The 27,924-nt window shown below is 42.2% G+C and overlaps 1 protein-coding gene across 1 annotated transcript; it reads right to left on the bottom strand.

Moving 5' to 3' along the window:
* Positions 1-33: 33 nt before the first annotated feature.
* Positions 34-27,924, bottom strand: arhgap19 (Rho GTPase activating protein 19). Its single transcript, XM_072557292.1, has 11 exons — positions 27,765-27,924; positions 17,284-17,543; positions 15,603-15,683; positions 14,798-15,007; positions 9,518-9,741; positions 9,078-9,164; positions 8,347-8,412; positions 6,660-6,854; positions 4,938-5,033; positions 3,189-3,305; positions 34-1,520 (listed from the first exon to the last, which is right to left on the bottom strand). Exons 1-11 carry the CDS (start codon positions 27,776-27,778, stop codon positions 1,464-1,466), a joined length of 1,407 nt encoding a protein of 468 aa, XP_072413393.1. The 5' UTR covers positions 27,779-27,924; the 3' UTR covers positions 34-1,463.

Genomic DNA, 27,924 nt, shown 5'->3' with positions numbered 1-27,924 from the left:
AAATATGGTCTGGTTAATAAAAATCCAACAAAATTATAAAACATTAATATATTATACATAAATACAAGAACATCAATATTTAAAATGACATTCAATTCCATTAGCTGATTCTTTCAATTATTGAAGACTGTAATTTACTGTAGGGGTATTGACACTCACTCTTGGATTTTGCAGCCTTGATTTTGAGTGTCTAACACCCATAACTATCACAATCAGTGCAATTCAAATGTTAACAGAAACTTAGAAAAATAGTCCAATCCATCAATTCCCATCAAATATAGCAGGCTGTTTATCTACTGAACTGCAGCAGTGTTACAGGGACAGAGAAGTGAGCCCCTCCTCGCCTCATCCCCTTCCACCTTAGCGTCTAGGTGCAGGATAATAATTGATGCAGTTTAATTCTGAGATGTCTTTCTCTCCCAGTCAGTGAGTGTCAACAGTAAAAAGTCACATGTAACAGGGTTTCAACGACAAAAATATAAAAAATGAATTACTCTAGCATATGGCTAATATGAAAATAGACATTAGTCAGGCACATTAAGAAAATGCAAGTTCAATTTAAAAAAAAATTCTCTTTCTTCCCCCCCCAATTTAATGGTTTCTTCCACATAACCAACAAACCTTAAGTTGTTAAGCATTCAACCAAACTCCTTACCTTAACCCCCATTCTACTTCCCTCCTGCTTGGGTTGATGCTGAAGATTCCTGCTGACTCAAATATAATTATTTCTTGACATCATTTACCACAGTCGGAATAGGAGGAATTAGACTGACTCTCCCATTGGAATATCTGTGCTATTAAAATAAAGATATCAATGGCAAATACTGAAAAAAAATAAAGAATTGCAGTTGCATGCAGATTTCTCAAGATACACAAACAAAATCTCAAATGACAAATCAATCAACATCTCTCAGCTGATTGGCCTTACACTCTGACCTCAAATCCTCCTCAGTGATTTTTCTTTGGGTCTCATTTGGTTGGTTACATTTCAAATTGAACACCTGAGAGGATAGGGTTCCTAGCAGATGTTCCAAGCTACATCATGAATAGCTTGATGTAGTGAGACAGGTAATTATGAAATGTCTGAAATAAATACATTGCAAGCCAGCAGGTTAAGCCAACCAATAACAGCCTCATCTTCACAGTTACTCAGCATCTTTCAACTACTTACATTTTCCATACTTCACATCCCAGGGCCTCAGTTTTTGTTATATGCATCCAAGTAGCCCATGCAAATTTCCCCTTTCCCTGATCTGTAGACTGGCCTCCCTGTTAAACGAGGCATCTTTGCAAATTATAACAGTTAATGTTTAGGCTGTTAAGCACAGGATACGAAACTAATAGTCGCTCTAAATATTCAATTTTCAGTTCCAATCAGTCGATTAGTGGTTCTTCGTGATTCTCTCGGATATGTCCAGTTTCACAGCTTATTGAGATGTTTTGAAAGCAAGAGGAAGACTGAATTACATGGCCGATTCCTTGGTTGGAATTGTGATTATTCGGTTCACTCCAAGGGTTTCCTGTTTTTAAAAAAGAAGAGCAGGTGGTGATGTGTGGATTAGCTCACCTTTGACCCTGGTTTTATTTTGTAAAATAAAATTACTCTTAAGACCAGAAAAATAAATTCTTAATCAGAATGTATAGCCATTTGCAATATCATCAGTTCATAAGTTAATGATGAAATTGGAAATTTCCAGCTAATCTTTCCACAGGTACAGTCTCTGTGTGCACGGGACATGGCTCCTTTGAGACTGTGGCAATCTACAAGTACAGTCCCTCCCACAGTGCATTGTTCCCTCAGCAGCGTGTCACACATTCAACCATGCAAGTGTTTGATACTTTGTTCAATTTTTCTTGTTCCTACTCCTAGCTCTTTATTACATGCTGTTGTTGTCAACATCAGTTGAATGTACTGAGTGATTCTCATTTGTGGCCTCCGTGTTTGAGTGTCTAATGACAGGCAGGGCAACCTTTGTCCTGAAAGTACTCAAATGTGGGTGATTTATTAAGCCATTTTGATTAACTTTGGATCTGATTTCCAAGGCTAAACAGGGGCAGAAAAAGATCCTCACAAAGTTGAAATAGCTTGCAGTTTTCAAGGGGCTTTAAAAATTGGCCTGGGTTTCAGTCCCATGGTAACAGAGTGAGGTTTGGAAAATCCCTCAGCTTCACATTTAAGGCAATTCTTCACCTTCAGGGACAGTGACTTATGTTTTAGGAGGCCAGAGTACACAGACAGAAAAAGGTGGCAAAATTGTATGCTGGACATCCCTTTAGGACACAGCCTTTCAGTACTCAATCTCACAGTTCTCCTCCTATAACGGAGAATATGTATGGAACTATTTCAATGTCAAAGTGCTTGAAGCAACTCACCGTTGTGGCTTATTCCCAGGACAATCATCTAAAAAGGTATTGCTCTACTGCCCAAATATACAATATTGTGAACAGTGATCCATTTTAGCCTTGGGCACAAGCTGCTCAACTATGTTGAAAAAAATACAATAGTTTTCACAAGAACTACTCTGTGAATACATACCTTATTCCAATAACTATTTTTTCCCATTATGGTGAAGCTATGCTGTAACCCTACGATTTTGAAGAAAATAGGTTACTGAAAAGTCCAATGCCTCCTTTGGATCAGGTATCCAGGAAGTGAGAACCAAGACGCGGAAACATGAACCTCACAGCTGAATCAAGAATTAGACTATACGTCACCTTCCTGCCATTGAGGATTTCATCTGTGGACTTTGATTGGATACCATCGAAGTGCAATACTGCTGATTCCTCACACTTCTGAACTAGTAAAGAACACTGGGTGTGAGGCTGGCGCCACAGTTTGAAAAACTCTTCTGCTCTATCGGCTTTGCTAATCATTGACCAACTGGTGGTGAGAAAGTTCACCATACTGCCCTCTCTAGTCTTGAGTGTGCTCCAGAGACACCGATTATGATTGATTAAGTACAATCTGTGAGAACACCTTTCAAGTATACTATCTAGAAAGTATCCCAGCACCAAGACAATATCTTGTCCTTCTCTGCTATCCATGACATCTTTATTCAAGTCTATCACTGAACTGAACCTATCTTTATTCTTTTCAACACAGGTTTTCAGTACTTGTGATTTAAAAACAAACATCACATTACAAACCACAAAATAACAGTTTGCACTGCAGGGGTGCAAAGTCTCACCTGCTCCAGGTTCTCCACATCACCCACTTGAGGATATCCATGGCTTTCAATCACTTTATCTGGTGTTGGGTTTTTGCTTTTCCTTTCAGACATATACTGACCACCCAAAACTTTGCGCTGTGAGAAACAGAATCAACCTTCAGTATGATTTGAACATTGACACCAGAGCCCCTATTACCAAGTCTTTATTTGCCTCATGCTGCAAAGAGATATTTGATGTTTCTCACTAAGTATGTGACAGGAAATGCAATCACTTGTATATAACTGAACCTATGCTCAGAAAATCCACTTGCCCATTCAACTTACTCTATCACAAAAAATACCACCACTGCTGAACGCATTAATGAATTCCTACGTTTTAAGCCTCACTTAAGTGCTCAAACAGCATTTGTTTTAATGGGGGATATGCCAGGTCATGAGGTTACAGATTGCACTGGAGTACAATTCTGCTGCTGTTGATGGCCCACAGCACCTCATGGATGCCCAGTCTTGCATTGCTAGATCTGTTTGAAATCTGTCCCAGTTAGCACAGTGATAGTGCTGCACATCACAATGGAGGGTGAACTCAATGTGAAATCAGGACTTTGCCTCCACAAGGACTGTGCAGTGCTCGCTCTTATTGATACTGTCATGGACCAATGATCTGTAGCTGGCAGACTGGTAAGGGTGAGGTCAAGTATGTTTTTCCCTTTTGGTTTCTTCACCACCTGCTGCAGATCCAGTCTAGCAGCCATATCCCTTAGGACCTGACCAGATCAATCAATAGCACCGTTGCCAAGTCAATTTGGTGGTAAAATTTGAAATTCCCCCACCCCGTATACATTTTGTACCTTGCCATTCTCAGTGCTTCCTCCGAGTGTTGTTCAACATGGAGGAGTACTGATTCATCAGCTGAAGGACGATACTCTGTGGTAATCAGCAGGAGGTTTCTTTGCCAATGTTTAATCTGGAGCCACAAGACATCATGGGGTCCAGAGACAATGTTGAGGACTCCCAGGGCAATTTCATCCCCATGGCATACCACTGTGCCAATACCTCTGCTGGATCTGTCCTGCTGGGGAGACAGGCCACCTCCAAGAATTGCGACGGTGGTGTCTGGGACATTGTATGGTATGATTCTGTGAATATGACCATGTCAGGCTGTTGCTCTCCCAATTTTGGCACTAGCCCCCGGATGTTAGTGAACAGAACTTTGCAGGGTTAACCGGGCTGTTTGTGCCATTGCCTTTTCCTGTGCCTAGGTCAATGCCAGGTGATCCATCTGGTTTCATTTCTGAGACTTTGTAGCGATTGGTATAAATGAATGGCTTGCTAGGCTATTTCAGAGGGCAACTGAGGTGAGAATGGCAGATTTCCTTCCCTGAAGTGAACCAGATAGATTTTTCTCACAATCGATAATGATTTCATGGTCATCATTAGACCCCTAATTCCAGATTTTTATTTTATTGAATTCAAATTCCACCAACTGCCAAGGCAGCATTCAAACCTGGGTCTCTGGATTAATAGTATAGTGATTATACCACTAGGCCACTGCCTTCCCATTAGATGGTAGACAGGGAATATTCTGTGGAGATTTCAAAGCCTAGCATTGTCCTCACATGACGTACACGTGATTATCAGCAGCAGATTTCAACATAAGCTATGCCTTACCACATGCAATCAGTTGCACACTTGTTCTTTTTCATCTTTGGGTTGGAACAGTTGTATTTTAATCTCAGGTTTACTAATCAAGCATGATGACCGCCTTACCTTAATGCGACCTCCGAAAGACTTGGAACGTATGTGTTTCTTGGGCTTTGGTGAAATAAATCCTTCAGGAGTACCAGTCGCTGAACTTTTGTGAAACTAGAGGAGGACAAGGAGAGACGATTGCATAAAATGCAGAACATACAAGAGGTAGTGAAATATAACATCCCCCAGTGAAGCTTATTCATTGGAACTGAGCAATGGATATGACACTTCTGTATTATGTCCTGCTTGGTGGTGAGACCTGTCAGATCAGGAGTTGACCGTTTGACTTAGAGCCTGCTCCACCATTAAATGTATTCAGGGCTAACCTGCTGTATCTTCACATTTCTACTCATTCCCTAGATCCCTTGACAGATTAAAAATCTGTCCAAGTCTTGGATATACTCAATGATGGAGAATCCGCAATCCTCTTAGGCATTGGTTCAAAAAGGGTGGTCTACAAATTATTTATGGCCCACGAGTTTGTCTATTGGCTGATCTTAAAAACTGATACACACCATAACTCACACCACTCAGGTATAACAACTGAACCGGACCAGCTGCTGGGTGTAGGGCATGGATCGTTAAGTGTGTAAGGAACAATTTAGTTGCATAAATGAGATTATGTTAGTTATAACACAGTATTGCAAAATACACATTTTCAACCTTTGTGGAGCTGAAAGCTAAGGACAGGATGATTGAATGTTGACTCAAAAATGATACTGAATTTCTAAAACTTGGATTCAGGCATTATCACATTCAAGGCAATACTACTTTTCCCATGATTTTTGTTTTTTTTTGGTGTGGTGATGGCAAAAGGAGGTGGATAACACCAGTAAGTGGTTTGCAGTCTTTTATTTGACCTAAATGGCCCACAGACAACACTCCAAAAACCATTCCTCCACATTAGACAATTCCAAAGACCTACAACACTCTGGAGTGAAGAGATTCCTCAGTCTGCAAGATGCAAGCAGGAATTTTCTTTCAGTTTTCCAGTATTCTAAAATTTTGTTCTTGCAACTGATTAAATCCATAGCAATTGGAGGAGGATTTGCTAGGGGAATCATATGTTGTAGTAGGAGAGGCAGAGATAGGCATTAGCCTAAGCAGTCTGAATCCAAGCAGCTTCAGAATCTAGGATTGAGGGTAGGCTGATGTCAAACAAAGTGTACACTGGGCTATTGTCATTTCATTGGGGTTGTCTGTATTTGGAGTCAGAAGTAACAAAGATTTTAAGAGTTTTTGGGTTTTAATGTCTCCTAAACTCTAGGATACCAAAGATAGCAAACTTGCAATAATGTAAAAATTCAATCTTTTTGAATTAACTAATAAGGAGGATATTGTTGTATAATCAGTACAGAGGAACTTCGGTTAGCCTGCATTCGATTAGCCGAATTTTGGATTATCCAAACAAGACTGCAAGGTCCCAATGCTTGGCTAACTATGCTATCTGGCATTCAATTAACCGAATGAAATACTCCCCGCCCGTGTCCATCGGATAATCGAGGTTCTTCTGTATAAAGTCCATTCCTGTCCTCATGATCACTGATGCACATTTTCCACATCAAATGTTCAGGAGATGAGGCCCCTTCCTTTATGCAAAACCTAAACTCACCTGGTCAAATAGCTCACCGAGCATAGGGAACAGCAGCTGATTGAACCCATTAAAGCCTGAGCTTTCATGACTTGAACAGCTCACTAGATGAAACTAGATGCAAAAGCAGCTTCTTCCCCCACCCTTACCTGTCTCACGAGTCTTTTCTTCTTTGCAGAGTTCGGCATATTACTGACATGTTTAAAGAGTTCCTTCAGGGCCTCCTCTGTATGCTGCTGTGTTTCCTCCTTGAGTCGTGAAACTGAATGCAACCCAGTCCGCTTTGCATTTTTCATAATGAGTAAATCTGAGCAATCTTGAGCTGGCAATATATCCAGATCATCCTGAAAAGAAAGAGCATTCTAAACTTTAGAAAGCAATTCTCAAAATACAGGAAGCTAAGGGTTAACATAAACTTGTAGAACATATATAATAATTATAAATATATAGAACACAGGAACTCATTCAGCACACCAATCCCATTCCTTCCACAACACTGGTACACTCTCCTACATCATACATTCTACTGAGCTATTTAAATACTTCCTACAGTCCATAATAGAGTCATATATCACGGAAACAGACCCTTTGGTCCATACAATCCATGCTGAGCCACCTGCCTGCTCCTGCCCCATTTCCATCCAAACCTTTCCTATTCATGCATTTATACAAATCTCTTTTAAATGTTGTAAATGTAACTGCACTGACCACTTCCTCTGGAAGTTCATTCCACACGTGGACCACCCTGTGCGTGAAAAATGTCCCCCCCCCGTCTTTTTAAAATCTCTCTTCTCATGTTTTCACTGTTATAGACTAACTACTCATTTAAACTGCTTCTATGACTTAATGACCTGGATAAATTCAGAGACCTCATCAGTCCAAGAAACGTAAATCACAGGGAAAGTGACTTTAGGTATGAAGGCAGAAAATGGCAATAAATTAAGATACTCATTTGGAGAACCGGTACAGACACAAATGCCAAATGGCCTCTTTCTGCACCATAACAATACTGTGATAAAGGTACAATTCTAAAGAGAGAGCAGAAATAGAGGAATCTGGGGATATACATGAACACAATATTGAAGGTCAGAGCAGGGTGAGACAGCTGTTATGAAACATCCTGTTCTTTTTTATATTAAAAGTACAAAAGCATGGACATTACGTTCAACCTAAATAAAATGCTAGTTCAGCCTGAACTGGAGTACTGTCTCCAGCTCTGAACACCATATTTTAGGAAGGTGTGACGATATTAGGGAGGGTGCAGAAGAAGTTGAGAATTGTTCTAGGGATAAAACTTCAGCTACGCAGACAGATTTGAGAAAATGGGATTGTTTTCCTTGGATAGATACGATAGAAGTGTTCAAAATCAGGAAGAGTTAGGACAAAATAAATAAGGACAAACTGTCAATTGGCAGAAGGTCTGAGAACCAGATGACATAGATTTATGAAGTTTGGCAAAAAAAGTTAACATAAAGAAAAGTTTTTTTTGTTTCAGCAAGGTGTTAGGGTCTGGAATGCAATGCCTGTGGTGGAGGCACTATTCATGCACTTATACAAATCTCTTTTAAATGTTGTAAATGTAACTGCACTGGGTGGCTTTCAAAATAGTTAATATCAAAAGAAAACAAATCTAAAATATACCACTGGGGGGAGAAAATGGGGTGTAGATTAGCTAAATTATTCTTGAAGAGACACAATGAGCCGAATGACCTTTTTCTGTGCTGTAACCATTCTATGATTTCAAGTGACTGCCACTGTGCTCAACTGCTAACTTGGTAGCGATAGCTTTAGGCAGTTTCAGGTTCTTATAAATAATAGAAAATCATAAATTCTTACTTTGATCATTGAAAGTTTTGAACCTGTGAACTGCAATCTGGCAAGTTCTCGAATATATGCTGGTGCCTGCATAGCCAAAAGAAATGAGAATACAATCCTGAAATTAATTAATTGTAAGACATGAATCAACAAACCACCTCTTTGAGATCCAAATTCATAGCCCTTTCATATCCAGATCCTGGGTAGATATTATGTCCAGATTGTGAATCACTACATTTATGGGATCAAGTAAATCCAGTACAGAGACCTTCAGAATCCTGGCTGACATCAGTTTTGCTGACTTCCAGCATTCTACTCTCATTTTCTTCAGGTTTACATCTAACTGTGTAAAAATATGTATTTTGAACACAGCAGCAAAAGACTTTCAAATCAGACATTTAAATGGTATTAGTTTATCTTTTAGTGAAAACTGCATTTCTGCTTTCTAACTCTGACCACAACAATCATTCCCTTCAGTAACCACTCAACTCTCCAGAAAATAGGCTCAGGCTCATTGCCCACTCACCAAACATAATACCTGCTCCCACATTGATGTCCCTCTTCAGTGCTGATAACCGTTCCTCGAGTAGACCACCTGCATGTTCACCTCCCTTTCACGCATTGACACCCATTCCCCAAATTCACCCGCCAAACCTGTTCAGATACTCCTTTCTTGGTATTGAAAATCCCTCCCCAAATGCTAACCCTCCCACACTCTGTCACAATTCTTGACACAATCTAAACTTTATTACCCGGAAAAGCTTCTGAGAGTGTTTAATCAGAAATGCTGTGCTGTTATTCAGTTTGGTGATGTTTTCTTGGATGTCAGCAGCTACCAGCTGTTAATAGGGAAAAAAAAGAACTAAATCAAATCAGCAGGCAATAAACAGATAAAAGCAAAGGACCGACACAATAAACAGTTCTGGATTCAAGCTGGAAATAACTGGTCTTGACACTTCATTTGACATCTTTTCCCATAGTCTTTGATCTTTGAAACTTTGCTGGGAATACAGGTTAGTTACAGTCAGTAAACATGGATTTATGAAGAGTCACTGAAATGATCTAATGTCACTGAGTTTATTTGTTTTATTTTCAAAACTTATTGGATGAGCTTTATCATAGGAGACTTATATATTACTTGTGAAAAAATACAATCAGACTGTATGAAAGAGCAAAGACGACCTGCACTTACATTCCTGGGCCAGAGAATGTGTGGAGCAAACATAAGTGCCAGGTTGTAGGCAGACATCTTGTTCTTTTCTTGTTGTTTGGCAGTTTGATATAGAAGATCCAACAGTAACTTCAGCAGGTTCCGATTGGCCAAGGGCAACAACAGAAAGAGTAGCTGAAGAGCTTCAATCTGACGCTCCTTGTCAGGAACAGTTTTCTTCCCTTTCGTATCAAACACCATTAGATCTAATAGGAGAAATGACATCACACGTGGGTAAAGTAATCAACACCAGAAACATATTATTCAAAATAACTTATTTAGCATACAGACTTAGTCTCCACAGCCATTACTACTGATCTGCAGGAATTGCTTACATATAAATTGATGTTTACTCCCTGTGGTTGTCTCTCACATAGAAAGACTGGTGCCCCCATACCTTGTCTCTCTCACACAGACTGCATATGAGAGTGAGAAAGTTGCAAGGACAGCAAAGACTATTGTTCCCTTTACCTGCCTCTCTCAGGCACACAGACTGCTGCTCCCTGTACCTCTGTTCTTCATACCAAAGTGGATTACAACATATTTTTCCATATTACATTCCATCTGCTATGATTTATTGTACTCACTAAATCTGTCCAAATTCTCCTGAAGATCCTTTTCCTCACAGCACACATTCTCACCACAAACTTACAAATACAGTCAGTACCAACATAACACAAGAGTTCCATTCCTGTGTGATCTTGTGTTATAACAAAATTGTGGCACCATTTAATCTAATGGGATTGGATTTGCATTATAGCCAACACAGGTAAGGAAAGTTCACGTTATACAAATAATGGTCTAAATTCTTCAATTGCATTAAAGCCAATTTGCATTGAAGAAACACGCATTATTGCAGAACAGATTTATACCATTTGGTGCCCACATTCAAATTATTTAAATCTATTTTTCTAATCAACCTGTTCATAGATGTCATAACACCCCTCTGGAGCAGATGGGACTTGAACCCAAGCCCCTCAGTCCAGGGGTAAGGACACTAACACTACACCACAACAGGGCCCCCTTGGTGCCCACATCTAAATCACTGCATAGATGAGAAACAGCTGGAACCCAAACTCTGATCCTTGCTTTACCCCATTCGTCACAGCCTGCTAACACGAGAATGACCAGTTAATACCAAATCACATCATTACAATCCAAGTCTCCGTTTATCACTTTTTAAAAACAGATTGCAGCATTTACCATATCACAGGTATACGACTAACAAGTCTGTAATTTCCTTTCCTGTCTCTCTCCCATCTTAAACAGTGCGGTGACATTTGCTATCTTCCAAACTGCAGGAACCAATCCAAAAACTCAACAATTCTGAAAGATGTTCACCAACACATCCACTCTACGTAGCTACCCCTTTCAACACTTAGATGCAGAATATCACATCCTGGGTCTTATCAACCTTCAGTCCCACTAATTCCTCCAAAAAGACCTCCTCACTACATTAATTTATGTCAACTCCTCAATATCCTTTGGAACTCTTTCGAGAAAATGTTTCGTATCTTTCTCAGTGAGGACAGGCATATAGTAATCTTTCTGCTACTTCATTCCCCATTATAAATTCTCCTGATTTCACCTAGGTCTGGAAAATGGAGTACAATGCTGATAAATGTGAAGTCATCCATTTTGGTAGGAACAACAGTAAAAAGGATTATTATTTGAATGGGAAAAATTGCAGCACGCTGCTGTGCAGAGAGACCTGGGTGTCCTTGTGCATGAATCACAAAGGGTTGGTCTGCAGGTGTAACAGGTAATTAAGAAGGCCAATGGAATTTTGTCTTCCATTGCTAGACGGATTGAACTTAAAAGCAGGGAGGTTCTGTTGCAGCTGTATAGGTGCTGGTGAGGTCACATCTGGAATACTAAGTACTCCTTTCTTGACAAATGATGTACTGGCACTGGAGGAAGTGCAGAGGAGATTCATTAGGTTGATTATGGAGTTGGCTTATGAGGAGACTCTGAGTACACTGGGATTATATTCATTGGAATTTATAAGAATGGGGGAGTTCTTATAGAAACAAAATTATGAAGGGAATAGATAAGATAGAAGCAGAGAGGTTGTTTCCACTGGCGGTGAAACTAGAACAAGAGAGCATAGCCTCAAAATTAGGGAGAGCAGATTTAGGACTGAATTGAGAAGGAACTTCTTCATCCAAAGGGTTGGTGAATTTGTGGAATTCCCTGCCCAGTGAGTAATTGACGCTTCGCTATTTAATGTTTTTAAGGCTAAGGTAAATAATTTTCTAAACAGTAAGTGAATTAAGGTTTCTGATGAGAGTGCAGGTAAATGGAGCTGAGACCACGAAAAGTTCAGCCATGACCTTATTGAATGGTGGAGCAGGTTCACAGGGCAAGGTGGCCTACACCTGTTCCTGGTTCTTATCAGTGTACTTCAGCCAATTTTACCCCCAAATCTTCACAATTTTTTTCATTTAAATTTAACATTCCGGCTTCAGATTGAGCTAAACAAAAATAAACAAAGAATTGTGGATTGTGGAAATCAGAAACAAAAACAAGAGTTACTGAAAAAACTCAGCAGATCTGTCAGCATCTGTGGTGAGAAAGCATGTCCTAAACCCAACCACTACATACTAGACTTTGTCATCACATAGGCTGCAATAACAATGGTCTCCATTAGTAGCTATTCGTTTTCCCAGGCTGACCTTTCCCCATTTCTTTATTTGCCTAACTATTTTTCTCTCTCTCTCTGGGCTCCATCTACACCTCCCTTTCACCCACTCATTCTTCGCACATATTTCCTAGCTAAAATCAGTTCTGAAGAAGGGTCACTAGATTCAAAATGCTAATCCGCCTTCTCTCCACAGATGCTGACAGACTTGTTGTGTTTTTCCAGAAATTTGTTTGTTTCAGATTGAACTACTTCACTTTCTAACATAATATAAAACTTTAACATGATGGTCTTTTATCCTTAAATAGTCTTTTATGACAAGATTATCAATTAGCTTTTTTGTTACATAATACTAGAGTGAAAATAGACTGCCTCGAGTTGGATCCTCAACTTACTGGTATAGAAAACCATCCTTACACATTCCTGAAACTCATCCTCCACAACATTATTGCTCAGTAGGCTACCAGTCTATATGCAAATTGAAGTCACCAATGATTACTCTTACCCATGCTACATATTTCCCTTGTCTTCTAATTGATTCCATGCCTCACCAAACCATTGCTATTTGTTTTTAATTTGTTCACGGGATGTGTGTTTTGCTGAATAGGTCAGCATTTACTAACCATCCATAACTGCCTAGAGAAGGTGGTGATGAGCTGTCCTCTGTAACCCTTGGAAGGTGGGGGCATTGCTTTTAGGAAGAGCTCCAGGACTTTAATCCAGTGACAATGCAAGAATGGTGATATAGTTCCAAGTCAGGATGTTGCAATGACTTGGAGGGGAAATGTCAGGTTATGTCATCCTCCTGCATTGCTACTGTACTCTTCTAGGTGGTAAAGGCTGCAGGTATGGAAGATGCTGTGGAGGGAGCCTTGGTGAGTTGCTGCAATGCATCACAGCTTATATGGTTTCTCCAACTGATTGTCCTTTACAGATGCACTAATCCTATACCTTACCAACAGTGCAGTGCCTCCTCATTTTATTTTTTGCCTCTTCTTCCTAAATGTCAAATATCTTTGAAAATTCAGTTCCCAGTCTTGGTTCGCCTGCATCTATTAGAGTAAACCTATTTACCCCTACGTATAGCATTTGAAATATTAAGGTGCTATGCCCTTAACTTGCGTTATTTGAACTGTAAGCTTTACTAATATTCACCTTCATTTGCCTGCCTTCTAATTTCATTTTTATTTTATTTATTTCTAATTACTAGTTATACTTCTTCCCAATTTCAACTATACCTCCAGTTTCTTTCCATGTGACAAATCAGTTTAAACCCACCCCGTACCCACTTCTCTCTTATGCAGACTGCTGCTCTCTCTGCTGTCACACAGACAGTTGCACACGGACCCACACACTGCTGTTGCCCTGTCATTCTCAAGTTTAATGTTAATCCCAATATGAAATTCTCTCACCAAAACATTTCTGCTCCCTACACCTGGCTATCTGTCTCACATCCTGCTATTCCACATACTCATTTCTCTTGCATTTAGATTGCTGCTCGCTGTACCCATGTTTCTCATACTCAGATAGTAGCTGGCATACATAAAAGCTAAAGGTGATTGGGAAGAGTCAGCATGGTTCAGTCAAAGGGAGTTTTTTGAAGGAGTACTATGCATTGTAGATAAAAGGCAGCTTGTGTGGACGTACTATACTTGGCATTTTAAAAACGTGCCACAAAGGTTACTGCGGAAAATAAATCCCATTTTGAGGGTTAACATCTTAGCATGAATTGAAGATTGCTGGCTCTCAGAAAATGAAGGATGCATAAAAAGTCTTTGACTGATTGGTTTGACTTGACAAGTAGAGTCTCACAAGGTTTTGTGCAGAAGCATCAACTTTTTACACATTTACATCGATGATTTATGTGAGGGGAGTGAAAACTCAGTAGCTAATTTCACCAACACAGGTAGGAAAAGATGCTGTGAAGACATAAGGAAGTTGCAGACAGTTGTGTGGTAAATAACGTTCCCATCACACAAGTGCCAGACAATGACCATTTCCAACAAGAGACAATCTCACCATCACCCATGAGATCCAATGGCATCACCATCACTGAATTTCCTGGAGTTATCATTGACCAGAAACTGAACTGGATCATCCATCTAAGTACTTTGGCTAAAACAGCAGATCAGAGGTGAACACTCCTGCACTGAGTAACTCAATTCCCATCTCCCCAAAACCTGTCCACCATCTAGAAGGCACAAGTCAAGAATAAAGGTGGTGGTGGTGGTGGTTCAGAATCTTTCTATGTTTATACCTAGAATGAGTGGGCTGTCTTAGGTTGGACAGGCTGGACTTATTTCCACTTGAGTTTATAAGAGAAGTGACCTGATTGCAGTTTACAAAGATCCTGAGTGATCTTGATAATGTAGCTATTGAAAAGATTATTGAATATTGTTAAGGCAGAGGTGGAGAGATTCTTACTTGGCACTAAGTTCAAAGACTATTAGGAATAGATGGGAATATTCAATTTGAAATACAAACAAGATCAGCCCAAGATCTTATTGAATGGCAGAACAAGCTTGAGGGGCCAAGTGGTCTACTTCTGCTCCTATTCCATATGTTCATACATGTCTCTCCCATGAAGACTATTGCTCCCTATAGAGTGTGATTCCTTGTACCTGCTATTTTGAGATGAGCATTATAATGTCTATGACTGAGCAGTGGTTCTGGTAATTCTCCAAGGAACATTTTCAACAAAGTTGCTATGTCATTTGGATGAAACACTCCAGAATTCAAATCTACGTCCACTCCACTGTTTAAAGCTTCTTTCAGGTACTGCAGTCGCATACTGTTCCCAGGAATACGAAACAGACCCTCCACGTGGAGATCTGTGATGGAGGAAAAGAGATATACACATGATCTTTAAGACTGGAAGAGTTCGCAACCTGTGCAAATAGAACTGTCAGGTCAGAGTTTACTTTTAGAACAAATATAAACGCATGCAAAAACCCATTTGGTTCACTAATAACTCTTAATAGGCCTCTGAGATCAGGATTAGGATTAGTGCTTTTTATCGTTATAAGAAAACAGTCATTTTCAAATTCTCCCAGATTCTCTGTTTCACTGTTACATACAATTTTTGAACAGCTTCAATGATATTGAAAGACAGTTTGTTTGATGAAAGACTGCTACTGTCCTGTAAGGTAGGATTATAGAAGGGGCTGAAATGCAAGTTCTAGGTTTATTCTAAGCAATATTATCAAAAAAAGGGAAAAGAACAAGATGAAGATAGAAATAAGAAGGGGGTAAAAATAGGGAATGAGAGGGTAAGATGGAGGGAAAAAGTTGAATAGGAGAAGCTGGATGGGAGAAAATTAAAAGGCGACTAGGACAGAGAGGGAATCAAAAGAAGCTGAGGAGAGATCAAGACTGTGTGACCAGTCAGATGCCTTATTACTAAGTTAATATTGCAGTTTCACTCACTTTTGTAGAGATATTCAATGAGCTGATAAACCTGAGCAATTCCTTCTTCTGTCAGTGGAGCTCCAAACACAACTCCCTTCTCTAAAAAAACATAAACAAACATTAAAATTTGCAAGTACTCATGACACTGCTGACAATAACTACCTGATACATCCCATCAACACTTTGTCCCTGCTTCAGTTATTCATCATCACAACAGCTGACATTTACAATAACTTTAATATAATAAAACAAAGGAATTTCTCAGTAACAATAGAAAATAAAATAAGGAGTCACACAGGGAGATATTAATCAGATGACCTAAAGCTTGGTAAAAGAAGTAACTTTATAAGGAGAGTCTTAAACAAAGAAAAGCAAGGTGGAGAGATTTTAGAGTTTTTAGCAGATGAACTGAGAGAAGGAAACTCAGGTAATGTACCAGAGGAAGAAAACAGGTGGTCTTATTGATAGTGCAGGCGTGAGATCAGAAGTTCATCAACTGAAAGTGACAGTAATCTGCAAACAGACATACCTAATCTCAGACTGTTGTGGGATTAGAATGGAATTCAGTAACAAAGGAATGGAGTTTAGAATAAAATTAATGGTTTCAGTTTTTCCAAAATTTGGGAGGAAGAAATTTTTACTCATCCAGTACTGGGGGGAGATGGATAAGAAATGTCTAATTTAGCAACAATGGGGTTCTCAGAAGTGATGCTGAAGTAAAGCTGCATGAGATTAGCATATATGTGAAACCAAATTTGTGCTTTTGAATAATGACACAGGTGAGTCCCTAAAACTGGCTGCCTCTGTATGGTGTGATTATGTCTTTAGATATTCTGGCTGCTGATCATTGTCAATCGTTTAAGAGCTGCGAGGTTATGCTGCAACTCTACAGAACCATGGTTAGCCACACTTGGAATATTGTGTTCAGTTCTGGTCACCTCATTATAGGAAAGATATGGAAGCTTTCAAGAGGGTGCAGAGGAGATTTACCAAGCTGCTGCCTGGACTCGAGGGAATGCCATATGAAGAAATGTTGAGGGAGCTTGGGTTTTAATCATTGGAGCCAAGAAGGATGAGAGGTGACTTGATAAAGGTGTACAAGATGATGAGGGGCATAAATAGAGTGGATATCCAGAGACTTTTTCCCAGGGTGGACATAGCTATTATGAGGGGGCATAATTTTAAAGTGATTGGAGGAAGGTTTAGGAGAGATATCAGACGTAGGTTCTTTACACAGAGTGGTGGGTGTGTGGAATGCACTGTCAGTGGTAGTACTAGAGTCAGATATATTAGGGACATTTAAGCGACTCTTGGATAGCCACATGGAAGATAGTATAATGAAGGGTATATAGGTTAGTTTGATGTTACAGTAGGATAAACAGTTGGCATAACACCGAGGGCTGAAGGGCCTGTACTGTGCTGTACTTTCTATGAATGATTGTACTGTTTTATGAATGATTGTACTGTTTTCTCATTGTGTTCTAGTATAGTTGCAGAGATCCATAACATGAACAGGATTGATTGAAGCTCCCTGGTGAATATGATTTATGCCAGGTATAACTGGCATAATTAAATGAAATCTTTGTTAAATACAGAATAGCAGATGGCCACACAGATCAGTCATTTGAGTTTAACAATGCCAAATGCTGGGAACACCTGGGAAATCTGTGCCAATATTTATCGAAAATTCTGCACTGACCTTTGCGTTTGAGGAAGTTGAATGGGCGGAAGAAGCTGGAACTGGTGTTGCTGGGTAAACAGGGCTCCTCCTCCCCAATCAGCTGGGCAAACTCAGTCCCAGGAAGGTCAATGAGACGTGTTAGATTGCTCACAACCAGTTCCAGAAACACCTCCGGCTTCTCATGGCGAAGTTTCTCCACAAAGAAGTCTGGATTGAAGATTATGGGCTTTCTGCTGAATAATGGTTCATTGCTGATGACTATATTACAGCTTGTGTCCCTGTCAAAAAGAGAAATAAACTGTTTTCATCACGTTAGGTACTAGGAGAAACTTTTAGAATTCAAACCCCATACAATGTAAATCAGAAAATAGAGAGACGGGTAAAGACAGAGAGAGAGAGAGAGAGAGAGAGAGAGAGAGACAGACAGACACGGGAATAGAGAGACAGGTAAAGAGGCCCAACGAATTTACACATTACAATGCCTCACCACTGTATTCCCACTCTGGCTTTTGCTCCTGGTCTGTTTCTCTTTTTTCACAATTCATCCAAAACTTTTATTCACTTGATCATTCCAAACTTCCCTTTATCCTCAGTCCAGTAGCATTCTCTCCCTTCTGCTCTCATTACCTTTTGGACTATAACCTTGTGTTGTGTATTTTTTAACTTTGTCCACCCTAGTCCAACACCAACATCTCCACATCATGGCGACATCACTGCTGTCATTGTATCACTCTCTCGCAGACATGATGCAGTCACTTGGTTCTTTGTCCTTACCCAACCCCAACTGTCTTCTCTCTTCCCGTGTGTGTCTCTCACTTTCTCCATCTCTCTCTACCCCCATCTCTCTCTCTTTATCCATATCTCTATCTCCATGTCTCTCTCTCTTTTCCCATCTCTCTGTCCCAGTGTCTGTCTCTCTCTCATTACCCGTCTCTCTATTTCCGTATCAGTTTCTCTCTCTCTTTACCCATCTCTATTCCCATGTTTCTCTCTCTTCCCATCTCTCTATCCGTCACTTTTTTCCCACCTCTCGACTCCTGTCACTCTCTTTACCCGTCTCTCTATCCCCGTGTCTGTCTCTCTCTCTCTTTACCCGTCTCTATTCCCGTGTCTGTCTCTCTCTTTACCCGTCTCTCTATCCTCGTGTCTGTCTCCCTCTTTACCTGTCTCTCTATCCCCGTGTCTGTCTCTCTCTCTTTACCAGTCTCTCTATCCCCGTGTCTGTCTCTCTCTCTTTACCCGTCTCTCTATCCCCGTGTCTGTCTCCCTCTCTTTACATTCTCTCTATCCCTGTGTCTGTCTCTCTCTCTTTACCAGTCTCTCTATCCCCGTGTCTGTCTCTATTTACCCGCCTCTCTCTCTCTCTCTTTACCCATCTCTCTATCCCCGTGTCTGCCTCTCTCTCTCTCTTTACCTGTCTCTCTATCCCCTTGTCTGCCTCTCTCTCTCTCTTTACCCGTCTCTATCCCTGTGTCTGTCTCTCTCTCTCTTTACCCATCTCTCTATCCCCGTGTCTGCCTCTCTCTCTCTCTTTACCCGTCTCTCTATCCCCTTGTCTGCCTCTCTCTCTCTCTCTCTTTACCCGTCTCTCTATCCCCGTATCTGTCTCTCTCTCTTTACCTGTCTCTCTATCCGTGTCTGTCTCTCTCTCTCTTTACCCATCTCTCTATCTCCGTGTCTGTCTGTCTCTCTCTATCCCCGTGTCTGTCTCTCTCTCTTTATCCGTCTCTGTCTCTCTCTCTTTACCCGTCTCTCTATCCCAGTGTCTGTCTCTCTCTCCCAGTGTCTGTGTCTCTCTCTTTACCCGTCTCTCTATCCGAGTGTCTGTCTCTCTCTCTTTACCCGTCTCTCTATCCCAGTGTCTGCCTCTCTCTCTCTACCCGTCTCTCTACCCCTGTGTCTGCCTCTCTCTCTCTTTACCCGTCTCTCTACCCGTGTCTGCCTCTCTCTCTCTTTACCCGTCTCTCTATCCCCGTGTCTGTCTCTCTCTTTACCCGTCTCTGTCTCTCTCTCTTTACCCGTCTCTGTCTCTCTCTCTTTACCCGTCTCTCTATCCCTGCGTCTGTCTCTCTCTCTCTTTACCCGTCTCTCTATCCCCGTGTCTGTCTCTCTCTCTTTACCCGTCTCTCTATCCCAGTGTCTGTGTCTCTCTCTTTACCCGTCTCTCTATCCCCGTGTCTCTCTCTCCCTCTCTTTCCATCTCTCTATCCCCGGTCTCTCTCTCTTTTCCCTACTCTCTATCCCCGTGCCTGTCTCCCTTTTCCCATCTCTCTATTGGCGTGTCTCTCTCTCTCTCTCTCTTTTCCCATCTCTCTATTGGCGTGTCTCTCTTTTGTCCTGTCTCTCTATCCCAGTGTCTCTTTCTCTTTTCCTGTCTCTCTATCCCAGTGTCTCTCTCTCTTTTCCCTTCTCTCTATCCCTGTGCCTGTCTCCATTTTCTCATCTCTCTGTTGACATGTGTCTCTCTTTTCCCATCTCTCTATCCCTGGTCTCTCTCTCTTTTTTCCATCTCTCTATCCCCAATCTCTCTCTCCCTCTCTTTCCATCTCTCAATCCCCAGTTTCTCTCTCTCCCTCTCTTTCCATCTCTCTCTCCCTCTCTTTCCATCTCTCTATCCCTGGTCTCTCTCTCCCTCTCTTTCCATCTCTCTATCCCCGGTCTCTCTCTCTCTTTTCCCATAGAGTCATAGAGACGTACAGCACGAAAACAGAGCCTTTGGTCCAACTCAATCTAGTCCCACCTGCCAGCACCCGCCCATATCCCTCTAAACCCTTCCTATTCATTTACCCATCCAAATGCCTTTTAAATGTTGCAATTGTACCAGCCTCCACCACTTCCTCTGGCAGCTCATTCCATACACGTGACACCCTCTGCGTGGAAAAGTTGCCCCTTAGGTCCCTTTTATATCTTTTCCCTCTCACCCTAAACCTATGCCTTCTAGTTCTGGATTCCCCCAACCCAGGGAAAAGACTTTGTCCATTTATCCTATCTATACCCTTCATAATTTTGTAGACCTCTATAAGGTCATCCCTCAGCCTCCGACACTCCAGGGAAAACAGTCCCAGCCTGTTCATCTTCTCCATATAGCTCAAATCCTCCAAACCTGGCAACATCCTTGTAAATCTTTTCTGAACCCTTTCAAGTTTCACACCATCTTTCCAATAGGAAGGAGACCAGAATTTCATGCAATATTCCAACGGTGACCTAACCAATGTCCTGTACAGCCGCAACATGACCTCCCAACTCCTGTACTCAATACTCTGACCAATAAAGGAAAGCATACCAAACACCTTCTTCACTATCCTACGTACCTGTGACTCCACTTTCAAGAAGCTATGAACCTGCACTCCAAGGTCTCTGTTCAGTTACATTCTGTCGGCCCTTACCATTAAGTGTAAAAGCCCTGCTAAGATTTGCTTTCCCAAAATGCAGCACCTCGCATTTACCCAAATTAAACTCCATCTGCCATTTCTCGGCCCATTGGCCCATCTGATCAAGATCCTGTTGTAATCTTATGCTCGCATCCAAATCATTTATGTAAATGACAAAAAGGAGAGGACCCAGCACCGATCCTTGTGGCACTCCACTGGTCACAGGCCTCCAGTTTGAAAAACAACCCTCCACCACCACCCTTTGTCTTCTACTTTTGAGCTAGTTCTGCATCCAATTGGCTAATTCTCCCTGTATTCCGTGAGATCTAACCTTGCTAACCAGTCTTCCATGGGGAACCTTGTTGAACGCCTTACTGAAGTCCATATAGATCTCATCTACCACTCTGCCCTGATCAATCCTCTTTGTTACTTACATAGAACATTACAACAGAAACAATGACTGACAGAAGAGCCACAACAAACAGTGAGACAAAGTATCGTACCCCTGATAACAAGGAAAAGGCAAACACACAACCTCAACACCAAGGAGAGGGAAGCAGTAAAAACACTAAGAAATGATAAGAACATAATCATACTACCAGCAGACAAGAGCAGAATGACTATCATCCTGGACAAAGCAGAGTACATCCAGAAAGCGCAACAACTACTTGCAGATACCAACACCTACCAAAAGAAAGAGTTTGACCCCCCTCCCCCACAACAGCTCACCAATACGATAAACGACACACTGAGGAACCTGCAAAAAAACGGACAAATAACCAGGTTTGACCTACAGAGAATGAAACCTGAAAGCAACAACATCCCCAGATTCTATGGACTACCTAAAGTGCACAAACCAGACATCCCACTCAGACCCATTGTATCGCTACCAGGGATACCATCACACAAACTGGCTAAAGAACTACATCAGAAACTGAAACACCTGTTCAGCGGATCCAGACACTCTATACAGTCAACACAGGAATTCTTGGACATCTTCAGAAATATACATATAGACAAGGAAGAAAATATGGTCTCATTCGATGTAACGGCACTATTCACCTCTATCAACAAAACCCTAGCCAGAGAAACAATAGCCAACCTGCTGGACATACAGAACAGACAACAAGACGGGGAACCTATCAACAAAGACTGCACACTCAAACTATTGGACCTGTGCCTCACAACACAATTCACATTCAACAACCAATATATGAACAAATCAACGGCACACCCATGGGCTCACCCATCTCTGGACTCATAGCAGAAGCTGTAATGCAAAGATTAGAACAAACAGTCTTACCGCAAATTCAACCCAAACTCTGGGTCAGATATGTAGATGACACTTTTGTAATCATTAAAAACACAGAAACAGAAAACACACACTTGATCATCAACGCCACACTCACAGGAATCAGATTCACTAGAGAGGAAGAAAAGGACAACCAACTCCCATTCCTAGACGTGATGGTACAGAGAACACCGAACGGAGAATTCACCACAAAGGTATACAGGAAAGCTACACACACAGACCAAGTCCTGAACTACAAAAGCAACCACCCCAACACACACAAAAGAAGTTGCATCAAGACACTGTTCTTTGGCCACAACACACTGCAGCACACCAGAACTGCAAAAGGAGGAAGAAGAACACCTCTACAATGTATTCGCCAAAAACGGATACCCCCGCAATTTCATCAACAGATGCCTAAGGGAAAGACAACGGAATGAGGACATGCCACAACCCAAAGGACTAGCCACGTTACCATACATCAAGAACATTTCTGAACTGACAGCCAGACTACTACGACCACTAGGACTCATAACAGCACACAAACCAACAGCCACTCTCAGACAACAACTCACCAGGACAAAGGACCCGATACCCAGCATGAGCAAAAACAATGTGGTGTACAAAATCCCATGCAAGGACTGCACAAGACACTACATAGGACAAACAGGAAGACAGCTAACAATCCGTATCCATGAACACCAACTAGCCACGAAACGACACGACCAGCTATCCCTTAGTAGCCACACACGCAGATGACAAGCAACATGAGTTCGACTGGGACAACACTGCTATTATAGGACAAGCCAAACAAGAGAACAGCCAGGGAATTCCTAGAGGCATGGCACTCATCCACAGATTCTATCAACAAACAAATCGGCCTGGACCCAATATTCCGGCCACTGCAGCGGACAGCTGGAACTGACAACCGGAAACGGCAGAGACAAACCACTATAAATGCCGGAGGAAACATCACAGAAGCGCTTCACAGGAGGCTCCCAAGCACTGAGGATGTCACCTAGACAGGGGACGAAATGTCTGCAACACAAATTCTCAGCTCGGCGAACAGAACCACAAAAACGAGCACCCAGGCTACAAATCTTCTCACAAACATAGAACATCACGGCGCAGTACAGGCCCTTCGGCCCTCGATGTTGCGCCGCCCTGTCATACTAATCTGAAGCCCATCCCACCTGCACTATTCCATGTACGTCCATTTGCCTGTCCAATGATGACTTAAGTGTACTTAAACTTGGCGAATCTACTGCAGGCAAAGCATTCCATACCCTTACTACTCTCCGAGTAAAGAAACTACCTCTGACATCTGTCTTATACCTATCTCCCCTCACGTTTGCTGTCGTGTTTTCTTCAAAAAACACAATCAAGTTTGTGAGACATAATTTCCCACACAAAAAACCATGTTGACGATTTCTAATCAGTCCTTGCCTTTCCAAATACATGTACATTCTGTCCCTCAGGATTCCCTCCAACAACTTGCCCACCACTGACGTCAGGCTCACTGGTTTATAGTTCCCTAGTTTGCCCTTACCGCCCTTCTTAAACAGTGGCACCACGTTAGCCAACCTCCAGTCTTCGAGCACATCACCTGTGACTATCGATGATAAAAATATCTCAGCAAGAGGCCCAGCAATCACTTCTCTAGCTTCCCACAGAGTTCGAGGGTACACCTGATCAGGTCCTGGGGATTTATCCACCTTTATATGTTTTAAGACATCCAGTACTTCCTCCTCTGCAATATGGACATTTTTCAAGATGTCACCATCTATTTCCCTACATTCTATATCTTCCATGTCCTTTTCCATAGTAAATACTGATGTAAAATACTTGTTTAATATCTCCCCCATTTTCTGCAGTTCCACACAAAGGCCACCTTGCTGATCTTTGAGGCCCTACTCTCTCTCTAGTTACCCTTTTGTCCTTGATGTATTTGTAAAAACTATTTGAACTCTTCATAATTCTGTTTGCCAATGCTACGTCATGTCCCTTTTTGCCCTCTTGATTTCCCTCTTAATTATACTCCAACTGCCTTTATACTCTTCTAAGGATTCACTCGATCTATCCTGTCTATACCTGACATATGCTTCTTTCTTTTTCTTAACCAATCCCTCAATTTGTTTAGTCATCCAGCATTCCCTATACTTACCAGCCTTTCTTTTCACCCTAACAGGAATATACTTTCTCTGGATTCTTATTATGTCATTTCTGAAGGCTTCCAATTTTCTAGCCATCCCTTTACCTACGAACATCTGCCCCCAATCAGCTTTTGAAAGTTCTTGCCTAATACCATCAAAATAAGCCTTCTTCCAGTTTAGAACTTCAAAACTTTTAGACCTGGTCTATCCTTTTCCATCACTATTTTAAATCTCATAGAATTATGGTCACTGGTCCCAAAGTGCTCACCGCACTGACATCTCAGTCACCTGCCCTGCCTTATTTCTCAAGAGTAGGTCAAATTTTGCACCTTCTTTCATCTCTCTATCTCTTTTACCCATCTCTCTGTCCCCGTCTCCCTCTCTCTCTTTTCCCATCTCTCTATCCCCCGTCTCTCTCTCTGCCTAGCTCTTCATCACCGTGTCTCTCTTTCTTTTCCCACCTCTCTATCCCTATCTCTCTCTCTGCCCATTTCTTTATCCCCATGTCTCTCTCTCTTTTCCCATCGCTTTATCCCAGTGTCTCTCTCTCTATCCCCATCTCTCTCTTTTTCCATCTCCCTATCCCAGTGTCTCTCTCTCTCTCTGCCCATCTCTTTATCCTGTCTCTCTATTTCCCACCTCTCTGTCCCCGTCTCTCTATCTCTTTTTCCATCTCCCTATCCCAGTGTCTCTATCTTTTTTCCATCTCTCTATCCCAGTGTCTCTTTTTCCCATCCCTTTATCCCCGTGTCTCTCTTTTCCCTTCTCTGTCCCCGTCTCTCTCTCTCTCTTTTCTCATCTCTCTATCCCTGTGTCTCTCTCTTTTTCCCACCTCTCTTTTCCCATCTCTCTATCCCCGTGTCTCTATCTTTTTCTCATCTCTCTATCCGTGTCTCTCTCTCACTTTTCCCATCTCTCTATCCCCATGTCTCTCTCTCTTTTCCCATCTCTCTATCCCCGTGTCTCTCTCTCTCTCTTTTCCCATCTCTCTATCCCCGTGTCTCTCTCTCTCTCTTTTCCCATCTCTCTATCGCCGTGTCTCTCTCTCTCTCTTTTCCCATCTCTCTATCCCCGTGTCTCTCTCTTTTCCCATCTCTCTATTCCCGTGTCTCTCTTTTCCCATCTCTCTATCGCCATGTCTCTCTCTCTTTTCCCATCTCTTTATCCCCATGTCTCTCTCTCTCTCTCTTTTCCCATCTCTCTATCCCAGTCTCTCTCTTTTCCCATCTCTCTATCCCCATGTCTCTCTCTTTCCCCATCTCTCTATCCCCATGTCTCTCTTTTCCCATCTCTCTATCCCTGTGTCTCTCTCGCTCTCTTTTCCCATCTCTCTCTCTCTCTTTTCCCATCTCTTTATCCCCGTGTCTCTCTCTCTCTTTTCTCATCTCTCTATCCCCATGTCTCTCTCTCTCTCTCTTTTCCCATCTCTCTATCCCCGTGTGTCTCTCTCTCTCTCTTTTCCCATCTCTCTATCCCCGTGTCTCTCTCTCTCTTTTCCCATCTCTCTATCCCCGTGTCTCTCTCTCACTTTTTCCATCTCTTTATCCCCGTGTCTCTCTCTCACTTTTTCCATCTCTTTATCCCCGTGTCTCTCTTTTCCCATCTCTCTATCCCCATGTCTCTCTCTCTTTTCCCATCTCTCTATTCCCGTGTCTCTCTCTTTTCCCATCTCTCTATCCCCGTGTCTCTCTCTTTTCCCATCTCTCTATCCCCATGTCTCTCTCTCTCTTTTCCCATCTCTTTAGCCCCGTGTCTCTCTCTCTCTTTTCCCATCTCTTTAGCCCCGTGTCTCTCTCTCTCTTTTCTCATCTCTCTATCCCCATGTCTCTCTCTTTTCCCATCTCTTTATCCCCGTGTCTCTCTCTCTCTTTTCCCATCTCTTTAGCCCCGTGTCTCTCTCTCTCTTTTCTCATCTCTCTATCCCCATGTCTCTCTCTTTTCCCATCTCTCTATCCCCATGTCTCTCTCTCTTTTCCCATCTCTCTATCCCCGTGTCTCTCTCTCTCTCTCTTTTCCCATCTCTCTATCCCCGTGTCTCTCTCTCTCTCTCTCTTTTCCCATCGCTCTATCCCCGTGTCTCTCTCTCTCTCTTTTCCCATCTCTCTATCCCCGTGTCTCTCTCTTTTCCCATCTCTCTATTCCCGTGTCTCTCTCTTTTCCCATCTCTCTATTCCCGTGTCTCTCTCTTTTCCCATCTCTTTATCCCCATGTCTCTCTCTCTCTCTCTTTTCCCATCTCTCTATCCCAGTCTCTCTCTTTTCCCATCTCTCTATCCCCATGTCTCTCTCTTTTCCCATCTCTCTATCCCCATGTCTCTCTCTTTTCCCATCTCTCTATCCCTGTGTCTCTCTCGCTCTCTTTTCCCATCTCTCTCTCTCTCTTTTCCCATCTCTTTATCCCCGTGTCTCTCTCTCTCTTTTCTCATCTCTCTATCCCCATGTCTCTCTCTCTCTCTCTTTTCCCATCTCTCTATCCCCGTGTGTCTCTCTCTCTCTCTTTTCCCATCTCTCTATCCCCGTGTCTCTCTCTCTCTTTTCCCATCTCTCTATCCCCGTGTCTCTCTCACTTTTTCCATCTCTTTATCCCCGTGTCTCTCTCTCACTTTTTCCATCTCTTTATCCCCGTGTCTCTCTTTTCCCATCTCTCTATCCCCATGTCTCTCTCTCTTTTCCCATCTCTCTATTCCCGTGTCTCTCTCTTTTCCCATCTCTCTATCCCCGTGTCTCTCTCTTTTCCCATCTCTCTATCCCCGTGTCTCTCTCTTTTCCCATCTCTCTATCCCCATGTCTCTCTCTCTCTTTAGCCCCGTGTCTCTCTCTCTCTTTTCCCATCTCTTTAGCCCCGTGTCTCTCTCTCTCTTTTCTCATCTCTCTATCCCCATGTCTCTCTCTTTTCCCATCTCTTTATCCCCGTGTCTCTCTCTCTCTTTTCCCATCTCTTTAGCCCCGTGTCTCTCTCTCTCTTTTCTCATCTCTCTATCCCCATGTCTCTCTCTTTTCCCATCTCTCTATCCCCGTGTCTCTCTCTCTCTTTTCCCATCTCTCTATCCCCGTGTCTCTCTCTCTCTTTTCCCATCTCTCTATCCCCGTGTCTCTCTCTCTCTCTTTTCCCATCTCTCTATCCCCGTGTCTCTCTCTTTTCTCATCTCTATCCCCGTGTCTCTCTCTCTCTCTTTTCCCATCTCTTTATCCCTGTGTCTCTCTCTCTCTCTTTCCCATCTCTCTATCCCCGTGTGTCTCTCTCTTTTTCCCATCTCTCTATTCCCGTGTCTCTCTCTTTTCCCATCTCTCTATCCCCGTGTCTCTCTTTTCTCATCTCTCTATCCCCATGTCTCTCTCTTTTCTCATCTCTCTATCCCCGTCTCTCTCGCTCTCTTTTCCCATCTCTCTATCCCCGTGTCTCTCTCTCTCTTTTCCCATCTCTCTATCCCCATGTCTCTCTCTCTTCCCATCTCTCTATCCCCATGTCTCTCTCTCTCTCTTTTCCCATCTCTCTATCCCCGTGTCTCTCTCTCTCTCTTTTCCCATCTCTCTCTCTTTTCCCATCTCTCTCTCTCACTTTTCCCATCTCTCTATCCCCGTGTCTCACTTTTCCCATCTCTCTATCCCAGTGTCTGTCTCTGTCTCTCTCCCCGTGTGCGTGCGTGTTTCTCCCTGTCCCCGTGTCTGTGTGTTTTTCTCTCACCGAGATTCCGACATCTTCGAACCGTTGCGCTACCGTTTACTGTGTCTGCTCCCATTGGTCAGTTTGAAATCAAACTCAGGGGCCGCGCGGTTTACCGCGCACGCGCAGTCCATCATGGGAACTGTCGTGTTCTTTGGGCTCAATAGTCACACGCTACCTG

The sequence above is a fragment of the Chiloscyllium punctatum genome, chromosome 38, assembly GCF_047496795.1.
Source record: "Chiloscyllium punctatum isolate Juve2018m chromosome 38, sChiPun1.3, whole genome shotgun sequence".
In the NCBI taxonomy this organism is placed as follows: Eukaryota; Metazoa; Chordata; class Chondrichthyes; order Orectolobiformes; family Hemiscylliidae; genus Chiloscyllium; species Chiloscyllium punctatum.
The sequence above is the reverse complement of the archived record's forward strand: the minus strand, read 5'-3'. Positions and strand labels throughout refer to the sequence as shown.